The 17,806-nt window shown below is 38.0% G+C and overlaps 1 protein-coding gene across 5 annotated transcripts in view; it reads right to left on the bottom strand.

Moving 5' to 3' along the window:
• daam2 (dishevelled associated activator of morphogenesis 2) overlaps positions 1-17,806 on the bottom strand; it is a 179,371-nt gene that overhangs the window by 32,867 nt on the left and 128,698 nt on the right. For 4 of the 5 annotated variants that reach the window (XM_061895681.1, XM_061895684.1, XM_061895682.1 and 1 more), the window contains exons 6-16: positions 17,377-17,710; positions 16,745-16,855; positions 14,397-14,500; positions 14,213-14,279; positions 14,011-14,128; positions 12,246-12,384; positions 9,177-9,235; positions 8,920-9,104; positions 6,644-6,946; positions 6,417-6,524; positions 1,427-1,456 (exon numbers count right to left, since the gene is read on the bottom strand). In XM_061895681.1, coding sequence (XP_061751665.1) covers positions 1,427-1,456; positions 6,417-6,524; positions 6,644-6,946; positions 8,920-9,104; positions 9,177-9,235; positions 12,246-12,384; positions 14,011-14,128; positions 14,213-14,279; positions 14,397-14,500; positions 16,745-16,855; positions 17,377-17,710 — 1,558 coding nt within the window. The remainder of the gene's footprint in view (positions 1-1,426; positions 1,457-6,416; positions 6,525-6,643; positions 6,947-8,919; positions 9,105-9,176; positions 9,236-12,245; positions 12,385-14,010; positions 14,129-14,212; positions 14,280-14,396; positions 14,501-16,744; positions 16,856-17,376; positions 17,711-17,806) is intronic. The other variant, XM_061895685.1, reaches the window with a different exon arrangement.

The following is a 17,806-nucleotide window of genomic DNA, read 5'->3' as shown; positions in this document are numbered from 1 at the left end:
AATACTCCATAAATCTCAAGGTTGCGTACACGGTAAAGCTGCATTTTTCTTCCCTTGGCCGAAATTCTTCTCCCTGGCAACGCCTTTTCTGTTGCAATTGGTCACGTGGTCAAACTGCCTTACTCTGGCCTTACTTCAAATTTTGCATCTTAAATAACAGTTTATTTTGGCCATTTTCATGAAAAGTGATCAAGGTACTGAAAAGCAGTTATGGCTGCAGGCTACTCCCTAAAGTTGTGACATTAGGAATTTTCAAGATCTGGTGGAAATCTCAGGAAGTTCTTGTACCCGATATTTCACAAGATTAAGGTGTGGCATAAAACTGAAACCAGGGATTACTTTAGAATGATATAGAACATCATGTAGAACAAAAGCACAACATAAACAAAAGTATGACAATATGGATTTATAGGATAGGGACCCTTTAACTTCTGACCATCTGTAATGTAAAAACTGAATGACTTTAAAAAAGTCAAATAAAGAACTTTCTGAGGTAAGTCGCCACTGCAGACAATGCATGCAGCCTTAAATAGCTCACGAAGCGACAGTAAAGACTGTTCAAACTTGGTTTAGAGACAGAGAGTTTTATGAGCCTCACACAAATGAATGCAAAATGTATAAAAACAATCTCATGGGATAGAAGAGTATACTTTTTGTTAAAAAACTGTCTATTTAGTTTCCTGCTTACTAGAAGGAGTTCTTCTGGTTGTTGGGTGTGAGATTAGAAAAATCTTTTAAAGAAAATTGCATTTTTCCATACTCTCCTTGACCTCCAAAGGCTGGCAGCAAATGTAAATTGGCAGTGGAGGAAAACTACTTTTGTTGGGTTTGCCAAAGTTCTCTACACTGACATTAAAGATTCATTTGCCAGCTCCAAACACTAAAACTGGAACCAATTCTCTTCATCTTTACAGAAGTTTTTACTGGCAGTGAACAAGATATTTTTTGTCCTTCTAGTATTTGCACATTGAATAACATATAAGCCAAATGGATATTTGACAGTTAAGGCGTTGAAACATAAAATTGATAATTATTGCTGTTTGAAGCTTCAATTTATGACACTCCATGGTGCAATTACTGACATTCATAACTAATTATCAACAGGATTTTATGAATTTGCTAAAATGACTTAACTGTGTACACCAATTGGAAAACATTTGCAGCTATAAAAAGATAGAGAAAAAGTAAGACGCACAACTTGTTACACACTTCTAATACAACAGTGATGTTGTATAAACCTGTTGCACATTAAATCCAAAAGAGTCTGTAGCAACAAATGCATGACCTGAAAATTACAAATTGTTAAATGACAGACAGACTAAAAAAAAGACTAAAGCAATTTGTGGCCACCGACTGCATGGCAAGGAGAAGGCACCAGCTGCATATAAAGGTAGGCAATTGTGAGATGAAGAAGCCATGAACTCACCTGCTTGAAGGATTGGTTAGTGAGCAGGTCCTGCCCAGGCAGCCGGCGAGCGCAGAGACACAAAACACATGCAAAGATTAGCACTTGAAGCAGAAACACAGTGTTGGCTATAGAGCAAAGGACTGTGCACGCTACAAGCTGAAGCTAAGAAGCCTGCCCAGGAGAAAAACAATACATGTGAATAATGAACGTATCATTCTAAAACTTGTAACATAAATGTAATCTATGCCTGCTTTTACATGGAAACATAGGAATATAACAAATAAATAAGCAAACAGGGAATACATCTAAACAGTGGTGAGCCGTGTGTTTCCCACCTAGGCCTTCATTGATGTCCGACTTCAAAGATTACCTCTCAAAATACCATAATTTATGTCACCACATGACCATTGCTGGAGAAATACTATACAGAAACACATTCACAGCCCAACGGTGTATTAAACCACATCAACAGTATACAAAACAGGTTATTTTCTGGCACATCTAAAAATCAATTAAAACACATCAGCAATTACAACATATCTTATGCGGTACTGTCAAAATTTAAATTGCAAAAATAGCAATTAGTAGGACCTATACGATGCAGTATAAGCCAGTGGTACCCCTCGTTGTTGGCTTATGTGAGTGGAAATGGTGAGCATTTCATCGCCAGAACAGCTGAGCTAGCTCCAGGGTTGGCTGACATCGTCTCACAAGATGTAGTTTTCTCTTTAATTATCCTTCTTCAAAATTATCTTGCAAATATATATCTGCCACGTAATCAACGTTTTGTTCTCCTCCTCTGGTATCCCGGTCTGGCTACCGTGCAACACTTCCTGCTTTGTGCTATTTTGAAACTTGTAATACTCACTTTGGAATGAACAGTGTGTATGCAGTCATAAACTTGTTGATATCAGGCTACTATTTGATCAGATTAGCTATCGCAACCGTCTCTCAACTCTATGTATTCTCAAATTCATCCACTAATGGTCCCAATGATTATCCAATCACAGGACACGTAAATGTCACGTTCAACCTTAGGCTAGCTAGAAGGCCTTACTGACAACTCGTGATCTGATTGGCTATCACAACTGTCTATCACCTGTATGTCCCCGATCGCTTACAGTGCACAAACGCCCGCATGTTTGATTCTGAAGGGCTCTGACAGATTTCGTACAGCATGGCAACATAAACTAGCTGACTTCTGATTGGATACAAACTAAAACTAAAAACAGCAGCACTGGAACGAGCATAATATGACATGAAGAGAATGTGAATACTTTTAGATATTAAGGGAATGTAAATTAAAAAATAATTTTATCACTGTTTTCAACAGACAAATGCAGTTTGTACAGTAACTATGACCACAATTCGACACAACTTTAAGATATGTTCCTCCTATATCATGACTATTATCAGTTATTTTTTTATTAATTTAATAATGAACTAAACGTAATCCCTCAAATGTATTTGTTATCAATATTGTTATTGTTAATTTTAATTGTACAGTAAGAACATTCACATGCATTTCGTGGGAGCTCAATGGTAGAGAGAAACTTTAAATTATTGATATTTATATAAAATATTTTAATTAACTTATTGTAAATTATTTAAATGAGGAGAAATACACTTAGATTACACACAATCACACATATATACAGTACCAACCATACAACTGGGTACACCTATACAATATAAATACAAAGTATAAGTACTTTTTTAAAACAATTCATTCTTTTTTAAGTCAGGGTAATGACACTTTTAAATTTGGATTAATCATGATTAATTCCAGGTTGTAACTTGTATAATTTAGATTAACCTAAAAAATACCCCAATATTTGGACACAAATATAATTGTTTTGCCAGTATGTCATCCACACATTAATTACTTTTTGTATAAATGTTGTACTTGAATGTACTTCACTTACTTCCCTAAAACTTGCATATAGTTTTATTTAAAGTTCCATCTGGGTGTATTTTGAAGTGAAATTTGAGAGCAAACACACCAGTCAGAGTCTACTCACTCACCTTTGTATATCTTATATTGGCAAATACGGCAATTATAAACAAATACTTGAATTATTGTATCAACTGACCCAATGTTTCTTTTGTGCATGTGTACCTGACTAAAATGTTCAATAAGTAGACAGTACATATATTAAAACTATGCCTTGACAGATTGTTTGCTTTATTGTTTAGATACAAGTTTCATGCATATAGTAACGCAAAATGTGGATTGTTACAATCATGGTTTGATTGTCAAAGATGTTTTGTAATGTCATCTGTGATACTTCTAACTGAATAAATTCTTGTAATATTCTGTACATTGCGTGTTGTACAAGTTATTGGTATTCATATTACTGCATGACAATTTCTTCACCGTCTGTATCAATAAACTGCAATATTCAGCCAGCTAAACATTCTGTAACTAAGGAACATCAACCAGAACATGTTTTAAAAGAATATATACAGTATTTCAGCTTGCCTGGAAATCCCTCCACTCCTATTCCTCAACCGATGTATTAGCATTTATTCGGGTAGAAATCTCACATATTACATTTCAAAACATATTTGACTATCAAAAATTGACTGTAATGTAAGACATTTGGATTAAGGACTTCTTATCCAACTGCCCCCCGAGGGTGCAGTTGGGTCGCCACATATAATCGAGCCCGTACCTCAGCACCAGCTCTCCACAAGGCTGCATGCTGAGCCCCCTTCTCTACTCCCTTTACACATACGACTGCACACCTGCCCACTCCAGCAACTCCATCATCAAATTTGCGGATGACACCACCGTAGTGGGGCTCATCTCGGAGGGAGACAAGGCTGCATATCGGGACAAGGTGGAGAAGGTGTCGGATTGGTGCACAGTCAACAACCTGGCCCTGAACACCTCCAAGACCAAGGAGCTGGTCATAGACTTCAGGAGGAATAAAACGGACATCCTGCCCCTGATCATCAGCGGTGACTGCGTGGAGAGGGAGTCCGACTTCCGCTTTCTGGGAGTCCACCTGGCCGACGACCTATCTTGGAGCACCAACACCACGGCTACCATCAAGAAGGCACACCAGAGACTGCACTTCCTGAGAATACTCAGGAACAACCACCTCTCTCAGGAACTGCTGGTGTCCTTCTACCGGTGCTCCATTGAGAGCATCCTGACCTACTGCATCTGCGTGTGGTTCAGCAGTTGCACGGCCGCAGAGAGAACCGCGCTCCACAGGGTCATAAAGATCGGCCAGAAGATCATCGGAAGCCCATCCCCTCCCTGGCTGACCTGTACAGCTCCCACTGTCTCAGGAAAGCACAGAGCACTCTGAAAGACCCATTCCACCCTGGGTACTGCCACCTAGAACTGCTACCCTCGGCCAGACGCTATAGGGTGCTAAAAGCTGGCAAACATAGACTAAAAAACAGCTTTTACCCAATAGCCATAGTAGCATTAAACAGGCACTGACTGAGCACAATGTGTCCATCATGTCCTCATGTGTCATGTTTTTTTATTTTTTCGGACTATAATATGCAATAATGTTATATGTATATGTGTATATATATTCATATGTATGCATATATGCATGTGTGTGGATATACATACATATATATAAAGATACATCTCTTATTTCTATCTTTTTTTACTATTTATATTACCAAATTGTATATGCACCTTAGGGGATCTGCTCCAATTTCGTTGTTCTTTGAACATGTTTACTGCAATAATGACAATAAAACTCTATTCTTTTTTTCATTTTGTTAGTGTAGTTAAACTGGATGTGATGTTGGATCCTTTTATTTTGAAGCCGGAAGTGTGTGATTGGTTTGAGAGGGTGTCTGACTAAAGACAATAACCACATGCCATTTTACCAAACCAGTAACACTCAACATTTTTTGTTGCAAATGCACAAAAATGTATTCTAAACAAGTAAGTAAAGCCCCACATCGCTGAAGCTCCGGCATGCATTTATTTTGCTCCTGTTACGGCGACATCCATTTATTTTCTACCACTTGACCCTCTCGGGGTCACGAGGGTGGCTATAGCCTATCATAGCTGCATTTGGGTGAAAGGCAGGGTACACCCTGGATTAGTTGTCACCTAATTGCAGACATGAACTAAAATAGTATCTATTGTCTTGCCGAAAGAACAACTTGCCATGGCTTTGGACCTTGGCTTTTCATAATGTATCCTTTTCTTTGTCCATTTCTGCTCGCAAATTTTTCACGCTTGTGGGTCAACAGTAACCAAATGCAGATACATTTTCTCACGCTACTAAATGGACCGAGGGTCAGACAGGACATGTGCACGTTACTCCCACGTCCAAAAATTTGCGCCGCTAAGGGAACTTATAGTTAACGCGTTATCATTGCACTAACTTTGACAGCTCTAGCTTTTATACCTTGTTTTTGTGAAGTTTTTATACCTGCACAGCAACAACATCCTTTCTATGTTGTGGGATGGATAAAGTATATCCTATTTTATCCTGTCTTATCCTATCCTAATTCAACAACAGCAAGTAACATTACCACAAGTTAGTAATTTATTTACAGAAGTAGGTAATTACTATTTACATCACAGGCGTACAAATACTTTATCAATTTCTGGGTGAACAGTCACTCTTTTCTTAGTGCGCTCCCTAAAAATTGGGACACCTCATGTCTGCAGCAGTACTGACTGCATTCTACACCTATGCTTATCCAAGAATCTATGAAGATCTAGCTACACCTCTCAAACAAATGCCATCAAAATCCACAACTGCAGTTTGAACTCTGTCCCAACACTACAATTTGTCTTTCAGCAGTGAACAGCTGCCTGTGTTAGCTTGTGCGCCGGCCCTTGGCAGTGTTACACAAGTTAAACAATCAAGCTAAATTAACGCATTGAATGAAACTTTGTTATTTTAGGCACACAATAAACATCTGTCTCTGTATATGCGAACACGACACAGCATAAACATGCACACGTGCCATTAAAAAGCATTTCTAAACACTGGGCTGCAATCACAAAAATACAAACCTGTTGTCGTTGATAGGCTGAAAACATCTTCTCTATGTCCTTGAGGTCAAGTATCTTGAAGGCTTTTAGGTCGTCAATGTCACTCCAGATGGTGCCATTGATCATATGCTGAGGAATGAAAAAGACGAATGAATAAATGCTGTTGTGTTAACCTACAAATGATCGTGACATATAAAAGAATAGTAACGCATTTCGGATTATATTTAAAGACTGATGTCGTATCTTACCTCGCCTATCTTAGCCCAGTTGAAGGACTTCAACGGATGAGATGGCTGAGGGATGGACTTTGAGCGGAGCGTGTTCGCCGAATTGAAAGAAGAGGCAATGGGAGGAGGTGGTACTCCAAAAATGGGAGGAGCCCCTGGTGGAGGAGGTGGGATGCCAGGTGGGGGAGGTGGTGGTGGTGGGGGTGGGCAGCTGAAAGGCAGTGGAGGAGGAGGTGGAGGAAAGCCACCCATCATTGGAGGTGGAGGTGGAGCCACAGGTGCACCAGGAGGCGGAGGAGGTGGTGGAAATGATACGCTGCCACCCTATGGAAAAGTAAAATACAATGTGAGCGTAAATTGTGAACTTAGACAACTCTGGAAGCCCCTAAAAAGGTCATTTATGCATATTTTTCCATTTTGGTACAGTGAATAATACAAATGTTAAAGTACCACTGACAGCCACACACACAAGGTGTGGTGAAATTACCCTATGCATTTCACCCATCCCCTTGTTCCACCCCCTGGGAGGTGAGGAGAGCAGTGGGCAGCAGCGGTGGCCGCGCTCGGGAATTATTCAAGCAAAATGAAGAGCATTAACTTGTACAACACGTAATGTACAGAATGTCAGAAGCATTTATTAGCCCCCCTGAAAATTATGTTTATTAATGATGAAAAATTATACCCAGCTGCCATTATCACATTTAATTTTGAGTTACCCACAAACAAAATGTGATTAATCGCGATTGAATATTTTATTCGTTTGAAAGTCCTAGTTATAACAGTTGGAATTACACTATGGGACTTGCTGCAAAATTAGCAAAAGAAGTATGCATTCCAGAATGAATTTATAAATTAACCCTCGTGGGGCAGTCCATGCTTTCGGGCTGCCGGGGATTGAACTAGGTCGCCATGTATGAACACCGATTATGCTAACCACTGTACTAAAAAGCCATGCTTTCAAAACATTTTGCTGCTTTGGTTGAAAAAAAATGTGTATTATATATGAAATATAAATATTTCAGGTATTAAGCAATGTTTTTTTCTTTACAAAAAAATGTATTTATCAATTTATATGAGTCATAGACGTGAACATTTTTTAAATAAATAATTGATTTTTGGTCCCTTCCGGGGTTTAAACTCACATCAGTGAGTTGAAAAACATGTGTATTATCCTCTTGGCCAAACTGCCTAGCTGTCAAATGATGTCCAACTTTGTATGTTAAAGGGAGCAATTCAGCGAAAGTATTGCCTTTTATGTTAATTTCAGAATACATTATTTTTTTTTAGCTATAACAAATATATTTTTTCGACAGTGTGGAATATCTATTGCAGTTAAGGTTATTTTCAGGCGGAAAAAATGGCAGCTATAAGTGAGAATGGTGGAATGCATGTGTGTTATCCTCTCAGTCGAACTGCCCAGCTTTCAAATGATGTCCAACTTTGTATGTTAAAGGGAAACATTCAGCAAAAGTATTGCTTTATTTGTTAATTTCAGAAGAAATACATTTTTCTTAACTATAACAAATATATTTTTTGACAATGTGAAATGTCTATTGCAGGTTTTTTTAGGCGGAAAAAAATGGCAACTATAGGTGAAAATGGCGGAATGAGTACCAAGTTTTATCGTCCTAATCATGACGAATGTTTTAATGGTCGGATGACTGAAATTAGTTGAAAAATGTGGGACAACTAGTCCAAATGAAAACTATTATTTATTGTAAAACCTGTAATTTTGGGGAACGTTTGTTGAATGAGCACGCATGTCCTGTTTTGACGCTTGAACGGGATGATAGAGGCTGAGACCATCAAAAATCAAAAATGTGGTCAAACATCTTACAAAGATATCTTGGGGCATCTACAACTTGTAGCACATGAGTGACATTCTATGGATCCATGGACAACGGAGCTCTGTAGTGTACTGTTATGACTAGTACCCCAACAAAAGTGTGCTAAAAAAGGAGATATCAACATGAAACAATGAGTACTGCTTGTTTAAAATCAGCCTAAAATGTAAAACTAGAGTATTTTCCATGCAACAACATGAGTGAGATGGAAAAAATGCAGTATGCACTTTGTCTCAAACAACACTTGCTTACCTCTTATAACATACCAAAATGGAAAATATGCCAAATACTCTCCATTGTTGTGGTCGTATTTGGACATAAATTCTAAAATAATGAAGATATACTGTTTTAACCAGAACCATGATGAGTTCAAACAAAGAGTACCAATTGGTGGAAATGTTGCTTGGAAAGATGAACAATATTAATTCCAGTATTAAAAGCAGCACGTCTTACAGAAAAGTCACCGATGCGTGATGAAAGATCCAGGACTTGTTCTCTGGCTGAGCGCAGCTCCACCCCCTCACGTTGGAGCTTATCCTTCATCTTGTTCAGAGTCTTCATCATGTCCTCTTTTTCCTGGGTTTTTGTCTCACACTCTCGCTCCTTCCTCTCCAGTTTGGCAAGAAGCTCAACATGATCTGAAGTTAGAACAAGAACATACTGAGTTGCAGATACACATCATAATACGTATAATACGTGTGTTAATTTACCTTTTCTGAATTTCTCAGCCTGGTCTCTCCATTGTTTCACCTCATTCTCATTGACCAGCCTGTGGATGAGAAACACCACAATGAGCATCAATGCAATTAACTTAGCAGATTCCACAGGACAACTGGGAGTCAACTGCAGTTCAACTAAGTCAAGCCAGGGAATTATGGGATGTGTGTGCGTGTAATATTCAAATGTTTGCTGCAGATCACTCAATTATTTCATGGGACTGATTTGAGAAATTGCCCAGCATTGACTAGGTTGTTGCAGAAAGCACAGTCTAGTATATTAGCGCTGAAATAAATCCTGCAGGATTTGGATCTGTTCAGTTTCATTTTTTGCACTCAGTTTAGTTAGAAGTTTGTTGTTAAGCAGAGTTAATCGGATGTAGATTAATTTGGAATGCAGTAATGTGAGAACATTTGAAATATCGAAACCATTGGGGAAGAGGAACAATGAGGTAAAGGTGAAAATGGATGAAGGAAGCTAGTCGAATGTAGGGTATCAAAATAATAAATTTTAGGAGGAAAAGACTGAAGTAAAACCTTGAGAATCGACAGGAGCCTTGGCTGGAGTTAAGAGGACAAAACATGTCACTAACACTGCAAAGAAACAATTTGAACTATACACATAGCAATTTGCTAAGAAATTAATAGTGGAAAAAACAAAAGGCAAGTTAAAGTAATATATTGAGGACTATGATGCTGGTTAAACCCAGATGTGCAGGCTTTATTTGAATAAATAAATATGTACATGTTTTTTGTTAAACATTTTTACTTAGCGGTTGGAAAATGGGACGCGCACACATGCTGAATGTGTGCTTTTGGGCACAGTACAGGCCAAACTTCTGTATGTATATATATATATATGTATATATATATATATATATATATATATATATATATATATATATATATATATGTATATATATATGTATGTATATATATATATATATATATATATGTGTATGTATATATACATATATATACATATATATATATATACACACACATATATATATATATATACACACACATATATATATATATATACACACACATATATATATATATATATATATATATATATATATATATATATATATATAGATATATATATCTAAATTGGCCCTAGTGTGTGAATGTGAGTGTGAAAGTTGTTTGTCTATCTGTGTTGGCCCTGCGATGATGTGGCGACTTGTCCAGGGTGTACCCTGCCTTCCGCCCGATTGTAGCTGAGATAGGCGCCAGCGCCCCCCGCGACCCCAAAAGGGAATAAGCGGTAGAAAATGGATGGATGGATGGATATATATCTATATACTGTATATAGATATATATATAGATATATAAATTATATAATAATTTCAATACACTTACACACGCATACATAAAACAGTTGACACAAGGGTAGATCTTGCTTTGGACTACCTTACTCATAATCCACTTCACATGTGGCCAAACACAGTTTACAGTCACGGCCATATATCTCTATCACACAATTCAGGTGTGTTTGTCATTAATTTTGGAGAAATCTTGGTATGGTTATGATCTATCCCACTTGCAAACTTATTTGAAGTCAGGTTATCAAAAATACCATATATGACATACTGCAGTTATGTAGTTGCAAATTATTGTCTCTGAAATATTGTTGCCTATGTAAATGTAACACAAGCCACAGTTGGTGTATTCAAATTAAGTGAGTGGAAATCTTGGACAACCCCAATTACCTGCAAGATTTACTAAAACCCAGATCATAGCTGATCTGTCAGTGACCAGTTTCACCAAAAAATGCTGAAAAGTAAACATTCCCAAGTACCTACGTTTCCCTGAACAAAACCATTGACTTGAATCCAAGTGGCTGCTTGGCCGCACCTAAACATGGCTCACTTGGCAGGCCTGCCTGACTAATGCGATTACAGCAATTTCCTTTTGATCTCGGGTTTCCGCTTTAATGCCAATTCACGCACGGAGCGGAGCTTCCTCAGACTTTACCCAAGATCCCCTGCTGCCGCCTTCACTTTGCCTCACCTTCCTAAAGAATCATTTTCTTAGTTACTACCACAGACATACTCACCAAGCAATTTCGATTACTTTTTTTCAAAAATTGTCACAACAATCCTCAATCCCTCAAGTACCTGTATTTTAGCGCGCACAAATAACAACAGTATTAATACTTTACTTCGCATATAATTTATTTAAGCATCTAAGTAAAGTAATATGTCTCTACTTGTAACAGTGAATGTAAAAAATCAGTCTTGTCAAGCTTTATCAAGCCTTTCAAGACTTTTTACTGTCACAAATGTCCTTATACTGTACAGCAGGAGTGTCAAACTCGTTTTCATTGAGGGTCACATTGCAGGTGTAGTTGCCCTCAGAAGGCCACTTGTAACAACAGTGAATAATTTAAGAATATAAATGTTTCCTAATTGCCTATTTTGTTCTATATTTTTTTATGTAGGCTATAGAAATTATTTATTTTACTGTAAAAAAAAAAAAAAAATCTGGAAGCTCAGTCGCCAGAATTTTACTGTAAAGTCTATTGTGATTTTTACAGTGTATAATTTGATGGGTTATTTAAGTCAAGCAGATATTTAAGTATTTATTTTTATTTTAACCAACAGTTGTTTCGTAATGTATGATAATACGACATATGTTGCATTATTAAATAATATTAAAGTTTAATGGATATGCAATAGTATGCAGTTCATGTTTTTTATAATGTCAAAATGTAAAGAACAAGTACATTCAGTAAGCAAAGACAAAGTACTTTATTAACGCATTATTATTTCCAGGCTTTCGCAGGCCACATAAAATGATGGGGCCAGCCGGATCTGACTCCGGGCCTTGAATTTTGATACTTGTGCTGTACATGTTGCCTCTATCATACATTACGACACGATGATGGTGTAATGAAAGGAAACTAAATAGGTCCTTCACATACTCATCAAATAAGAATCAAGGATACTTTAACAAGCCTGACAGCAAAACCTCAGTAGAACCCAAAAATATTCCTATTAGAAAACAGTCACTTCACCACCTGTGGTGTGAACTTTTAACAAGGGTTTTACTTACATGCGAATTATGTTTTTAACACTGAAGTTGTCCAGAGGTGCAACATCAGGGTCCTCCCCTTTGTCGTCCTGCAGGACTATTTGCTGAAGGATCCTGTCGAGAAGTTGCCAGTGATGCATGGTGCTTCCACCACGCTTATCTGGATATAGAGATCACAACAGAAATGCTAAGGTGTTGCCAAAAAACGTAGAAGAAATAAATGTGTCCAAGCAGGACTTCTTGCCAGTCTTTTCCGATCTTTTTTTTTTAAACCTTTAGGCTCTAAGTTCCTCCATGTTTTGCTGTGTGTCCGCGCTAGTCCCACCTTTTATAAAAGTCTGTATACCTTTATTAAACATATTTAAATAATCAATATTTAGGCGTTAGTCCATTGTTTGAGAATCATCCACATCAGAATCGTGATGCATATAAGAATCAACCATTTTCCCCACCTTTAGTCTTATTTGTAAATTAATACTTAATTTGAGAAATCATGTAGTTTTAAAGGGGTCATATAATGCAAAACCATCTTTTCTTTGTATTTGGGATCCTGATAACTCTTGAAAAGTTGAATTCAAACCATGGAAGTAGAGCTGAGATAATAATAAAACACTTTTGCCTATTTCCAAAAAAGTAGTTTGTGCCATAGTTACACGAAGAGCTTTGCGCAAGTGCAAACTTTTTACCGTATTTTCCGGACTACATTTGTTCCCAAGCTTTGAACATTGCGGCTGATACAAATTTGCGTTTAATCTATGGCTTTTCCTTTGCTAATGCCAAAATTATGAAATGGATTAAGAAAATAAATCAAACAATGTACCAAAAACAATGCACTTAAGAAACTGTTCAAACTCAAAGTGTTCACAAAATACAAGGAAGAAGAATCCTGATTAACATATTGAACCTTATTAAAAAAGTATAAATTCTTATTTATCTCATAAAGGATGTATAAAGACATCAATAACTTTTCTGTTTTGTCAGATAAGCCGTTTCACTGCTGTTTTACATGCATCAAACACTATAGGTATGTAAATTTGCATTTAAAAAAATATTATGTCAACATTTCGTTTTATGTATCGGTATATATCTGCAGCTTATAGTCCAGTGCGGCTAAAAAATTAACAAATCTTTTTGCTTCTAAAATTATTTGGTGCGGCTTATATATCGATGTGGCTTATAGTCCAAAAAATATGATAAATTATAGTCATTAAGTTTCTTATTTTTCTCTAACCTCTTGTTGTGGTGCAGACTGGCTTAGGCATGCACATGCATGCTTAGATCCTCCACTGTTGCCATTTCTAATAAAAAGTATCATATAGTTCTAGCTTACATAGGTCAGTAGACTTGATATGGAAGCACTAAAAGCTAAAACATGCATTGACGAAGTGGAAACACAGTCAAAGGGGGATGGGTCTGCAGGAGGACTTTGGCATGTAAATAAGACAGACCACGAAACAGCGCATTCCAAAGAGACAGTCCGAAAGCGGCTTGAAGATGGTGTGTTAAAAAAAATTGGACCAAAGAACCACCATTGCATGTCCTGTAGACCACAAGGAAATGTTTTAAATGTAGAAAAATTCATAATACAACCCCTTTTAGATGTCTATGGATGTTCTTACTCATCAAGGTAATTGTATTCTCAGGACATTCAACTGATCGCAACTGGAGTGTTCAGTTTATCTTAGAAGATGTTTCACCTCTCATCCGAGCAGGCTTCATCAGTTCATGCTCATAGACTTAGATTGGTTTAGATCTAGTTTATAAAGTTTTAAGTGGAATGACTCACAGGGCATTTGCAGGCAGTGTTGGAGGATGGAAAGGAGGTGTGGGTAGGAGTCTGTGTGGCTTAGCTTCTTTTTGACCAGCTCAAACATTGCACAGGCACTTTTGGTGTCTACATGGGTCTGTTGAGAAAACGTGGCACACTTGTATTATTGTCAAGAGAGAGATCACAACTGAAAATACAGTACAGCACTTCCATCACTTACCATATCAAACCTTTTGGCCAACTCTGAATCATCCTCATTGCGCACCATCTCAAAAAAGTCCAAATGCCTAATGAGACAACAATTAACAATGAAAAAGTACACGGCTTTCGCCTTTGCAAAAAGGTAGAATAATCACTGAGGTCAACAGTTTATGTTGGAATTGTTTATTAGTTGACAAATTTACCTGTCCAGTGTGGCATTTTCATGTTCCCGGAGCTTGTCAATGACAGGCTGGATGCCCAACATCAGGAACTCGTACCTTAGGTGGAGGCGGAACTCAAGGTTGTCCTGGAGATGATACAACGAAAATCAGAACACAAATTCAGATGAGCGTTAAAAGAGAAGAAAAAATGGGATCCTTGGATGATTATTATAGAAAAAAAAAGATAATTAGTTTTGCCATCACCTACAGACACATAGCTCTTTACTAACAATTGCATTATTTTGCAGTTGCCTTGTAAAACCATCAAAATGTTATGGCATAAAGAATGTTGCAAATTAATTAATCTTACTGAAGAATTATAGGTAACTAACACCATTCATTACTTTGACCATGTATATGACTGCACAGGTAAACCATTTTTTGGTTCGCTTTGAAGTTTTTTCTTAAAACTTTGCATGTAACGTTGAACTTGTTTAAATAAAAAAATAAATGAAAAAATATAAAAGTCTAAATCAATTAAATATATCTTTAAGGAGAACTGCACTCAATATATAGTAATAATTCTAAGGAGAACTGTACTTTTTTGGGAAAATGTTGTCTATAATTCACAATGATTATGCGAGACAAGATTAATGATAATGATAAATGGGTTGTACTTGTATAATGCTTTTCTACCTTCAAGGTACTCAAAGCGCTTTGACACTACTTCCACATTTACCCATTCACACACTCATTCACACACTGATGGAGGGAGCTGCCGTGCAAGGCGCTAACCAGCACCCATCAGGAGCAAGGGTGAAGTGTCTTGCTCAAGGACAACAAACGTGACAAGGTTGGTACTAGGTGGGATTGAACCAGGGACCCTCAGGTTGCGCACGGCCACTCTTCCACTGCGCCACACCGTCCCGAAGAACAGATATGTTGTTCTTTTTCAATGCATTCTAGCTCATTAATGAACGCCAGCAAATCAGCTTACAATGGAGGTCATGGGATTTTCTCTATTCCACCTATAAAGCGCTCTAAAAAACATCAAAAAGCCTCCATCAATATTGTATATACATGCTGTAAGTATACTGTATATATAATGTAGTAACAGGCGCATTTATAATAACATGTAATATTTAGTATTTTAGTTATTTTTAGCATAAAGCGGAGCATTAATTTCACAGATGAATCACATTTGCTATTTTCTTCAACAACAACTACTAATCGAGGCAGATTTCATGAGAGCTTTTTCTGGGCTGCTGACAGTGGTGTTTTGCTGCTATGGGAAGCAATCCAGCATCCAGAGTGTTTTTCAGTTTTGTGTCTTGGCGTATATTACGGACGGTTGAGACATGCTATGGAACTCAAATGAAGGAGAGCGGTCATGTGTCTCCTCTACTATGCCTGCCTGAGCGACGAAACTAGCTCTTTTTATTGTACGCAAAACAATTTAAGTGTGGTTTCAATCCCTCACTTACCAGACTGATATGTTTCAGACCATAATACAAAGAGAAAACATTTTTTTGACTGGGTTCTGCAGTTGGACTGCTTTTTTCTAAACATCATTGACAGTTTAGCCATGCTGTGCAACTCAAATGACGTAGAGCGGTTGCGCGTCTCCTCAGCCATACATGACTGAGTGCCGAAACTATCAGTTTGCTAGCTGTTTTTAGTGTGCGCAAAGCACTTAATGTGCGGTTTCAATTCCTTGCTCACTGCTCGACAGATATGCGTCGGACCCTTGAAAAAAATAAAAAGTACACTTTTGACTGGGTTCTGCCTGTTAAGACAGCTTTTGTTATGCGTTATCTCGTAACATGAGATCTCATCACACACCTAGGAAACAGACATATTTTTCCCAAAATGTTTAAACATGTACACATGTATATACTTATTCATTGGAAAAATCCCGGTTTGACTCCAAATATGATGGAAGCTATTCACCTTAACTTGAGATTTACAGCAAACATGCTCCAATGTGACACCTCCACCTCACATGAATGTAATAACAGTCCTCTGGTGTCAAACTCTGCTCATACATCAGTCTGCACTCCAAAGCGCAAACGTCAAGTAACAATAAGCAAATCACATATTTGAGTAGAAGGGGGAGTACATTTCAGGGAGATTAATGCCAGTGCGAGAGGAGTACATATATCAAATTGTCATTGATTAGCGAGTAAGTGTGTGCGCTCCAGATGGGATCAGTGCACAATCCAACATCCACAAAAGAAAGCAACTCCATCAGTTGAAAAAATAACAACTATCTGAATTTTGACTTCTTTTACTAGATAATGAATAGGAGCAGTTTTGTAGATACTGAAAATATCCAGACAAAAGCGTTTGTTTAATAGGTTATCATTTAATAACGACGTGTTGGATCTGACCTCTCCTGCTCCGGCGTTAAGCACGGCGTTGATGAAGGACATGATGGCTGTCTTCAAGCTGACCTCGTCTCTGTAGCGACCTGTACTTCTGTCCAGCTCATTCAGCAGCGTCTGCAAACAGATGGGAGTGTTGTCAGCAGGTTTGCTTTATTTAAGGGATGCTTATCTACAGCAAAGTAACCAACTACTGTCCAGGTAAGTGAGGAAAAGGTTCCGGAACTGGCCGAAATCTTTATTAATCACACAAACGTTGTTGTTAAATAACAGAGGCGGTAGGTCACTTTCCCTTAAAAAGTGGTGTGATTTAACACACATCCCAGGTGGACAAGGTAAATGTGTCTTGTTGACTCAGCCCACATAGATGTTAAGGCACTTACACATTCTTGACCTCTATAACTCAGGATGTCCTTACCAAACTTTCTAATGGTCTTAAGGTGTGTTGACTTACACTGAGGTCAACACGTCTGAGGAGCTGTGCACAAATTATCTTCTCATCAAAATGATCACAGGGTAATATATAGAAGCATCAACTTTGTCCAGCCCTCACACGGACACCATTAGCCTAAAGCTCTAAGATTCCACCATTTAAGAGACAGTCCAAGGACACCACTTCAAAAGTGAGACTGCCTAACCTGAAAGCGAGTCCTTTCAGCAGCGTATTTCTGGTAGTGAGCCATTGCCTGTAACACTTTCTTGTGTCCGTCTGGGACCAGACACACTGCACCGAGTATCTCCAGCACCGCCACTTTGGTCTTAACGTTCTCCGTCCGCAGGCTCTGGGAAATGGTGTTGATGCTCTGTGGGTGGGCAAGCACGTGCGAGCGGCCTTGGGAGTTGTTCATTAGGGCTTTGATGCACCCGATGACAGAGGTGTGGACACGGCTCTCTGAGGTCTCGTAGTCCATGCTGCGCAGGAAGTTGAGCAGGCAAGTGAGGCCGTCCAGCTCAATAAAGCGCGTCACAAACCTGAAAAAAGGACAAAGGAAAGGTTTTTATAGGATGGATTGATTGATTGATTACAAACTTAGATTGTAATATATGCAAATGAATTAAAGATGGTGC

This window comes from Nerophis ophidion, linkage group LG03 (genome assembly GCF_033978795.1).
Source record: "Nerophis ophidion isolate RoL-2023_Sa linkage group LG03, RoL_Noph_v1.0, whole genome shotgun sequence".
Lineage (NCBI taxonomy): Eukaryota > Metazoa > Chordata > Actinopteri > Syngnathiformes > Syngnathidae > Nerophis > Nerophis ophidion.
This window is presented reverse-complemented; position numbering and strand designations above follow the sequence as displayed.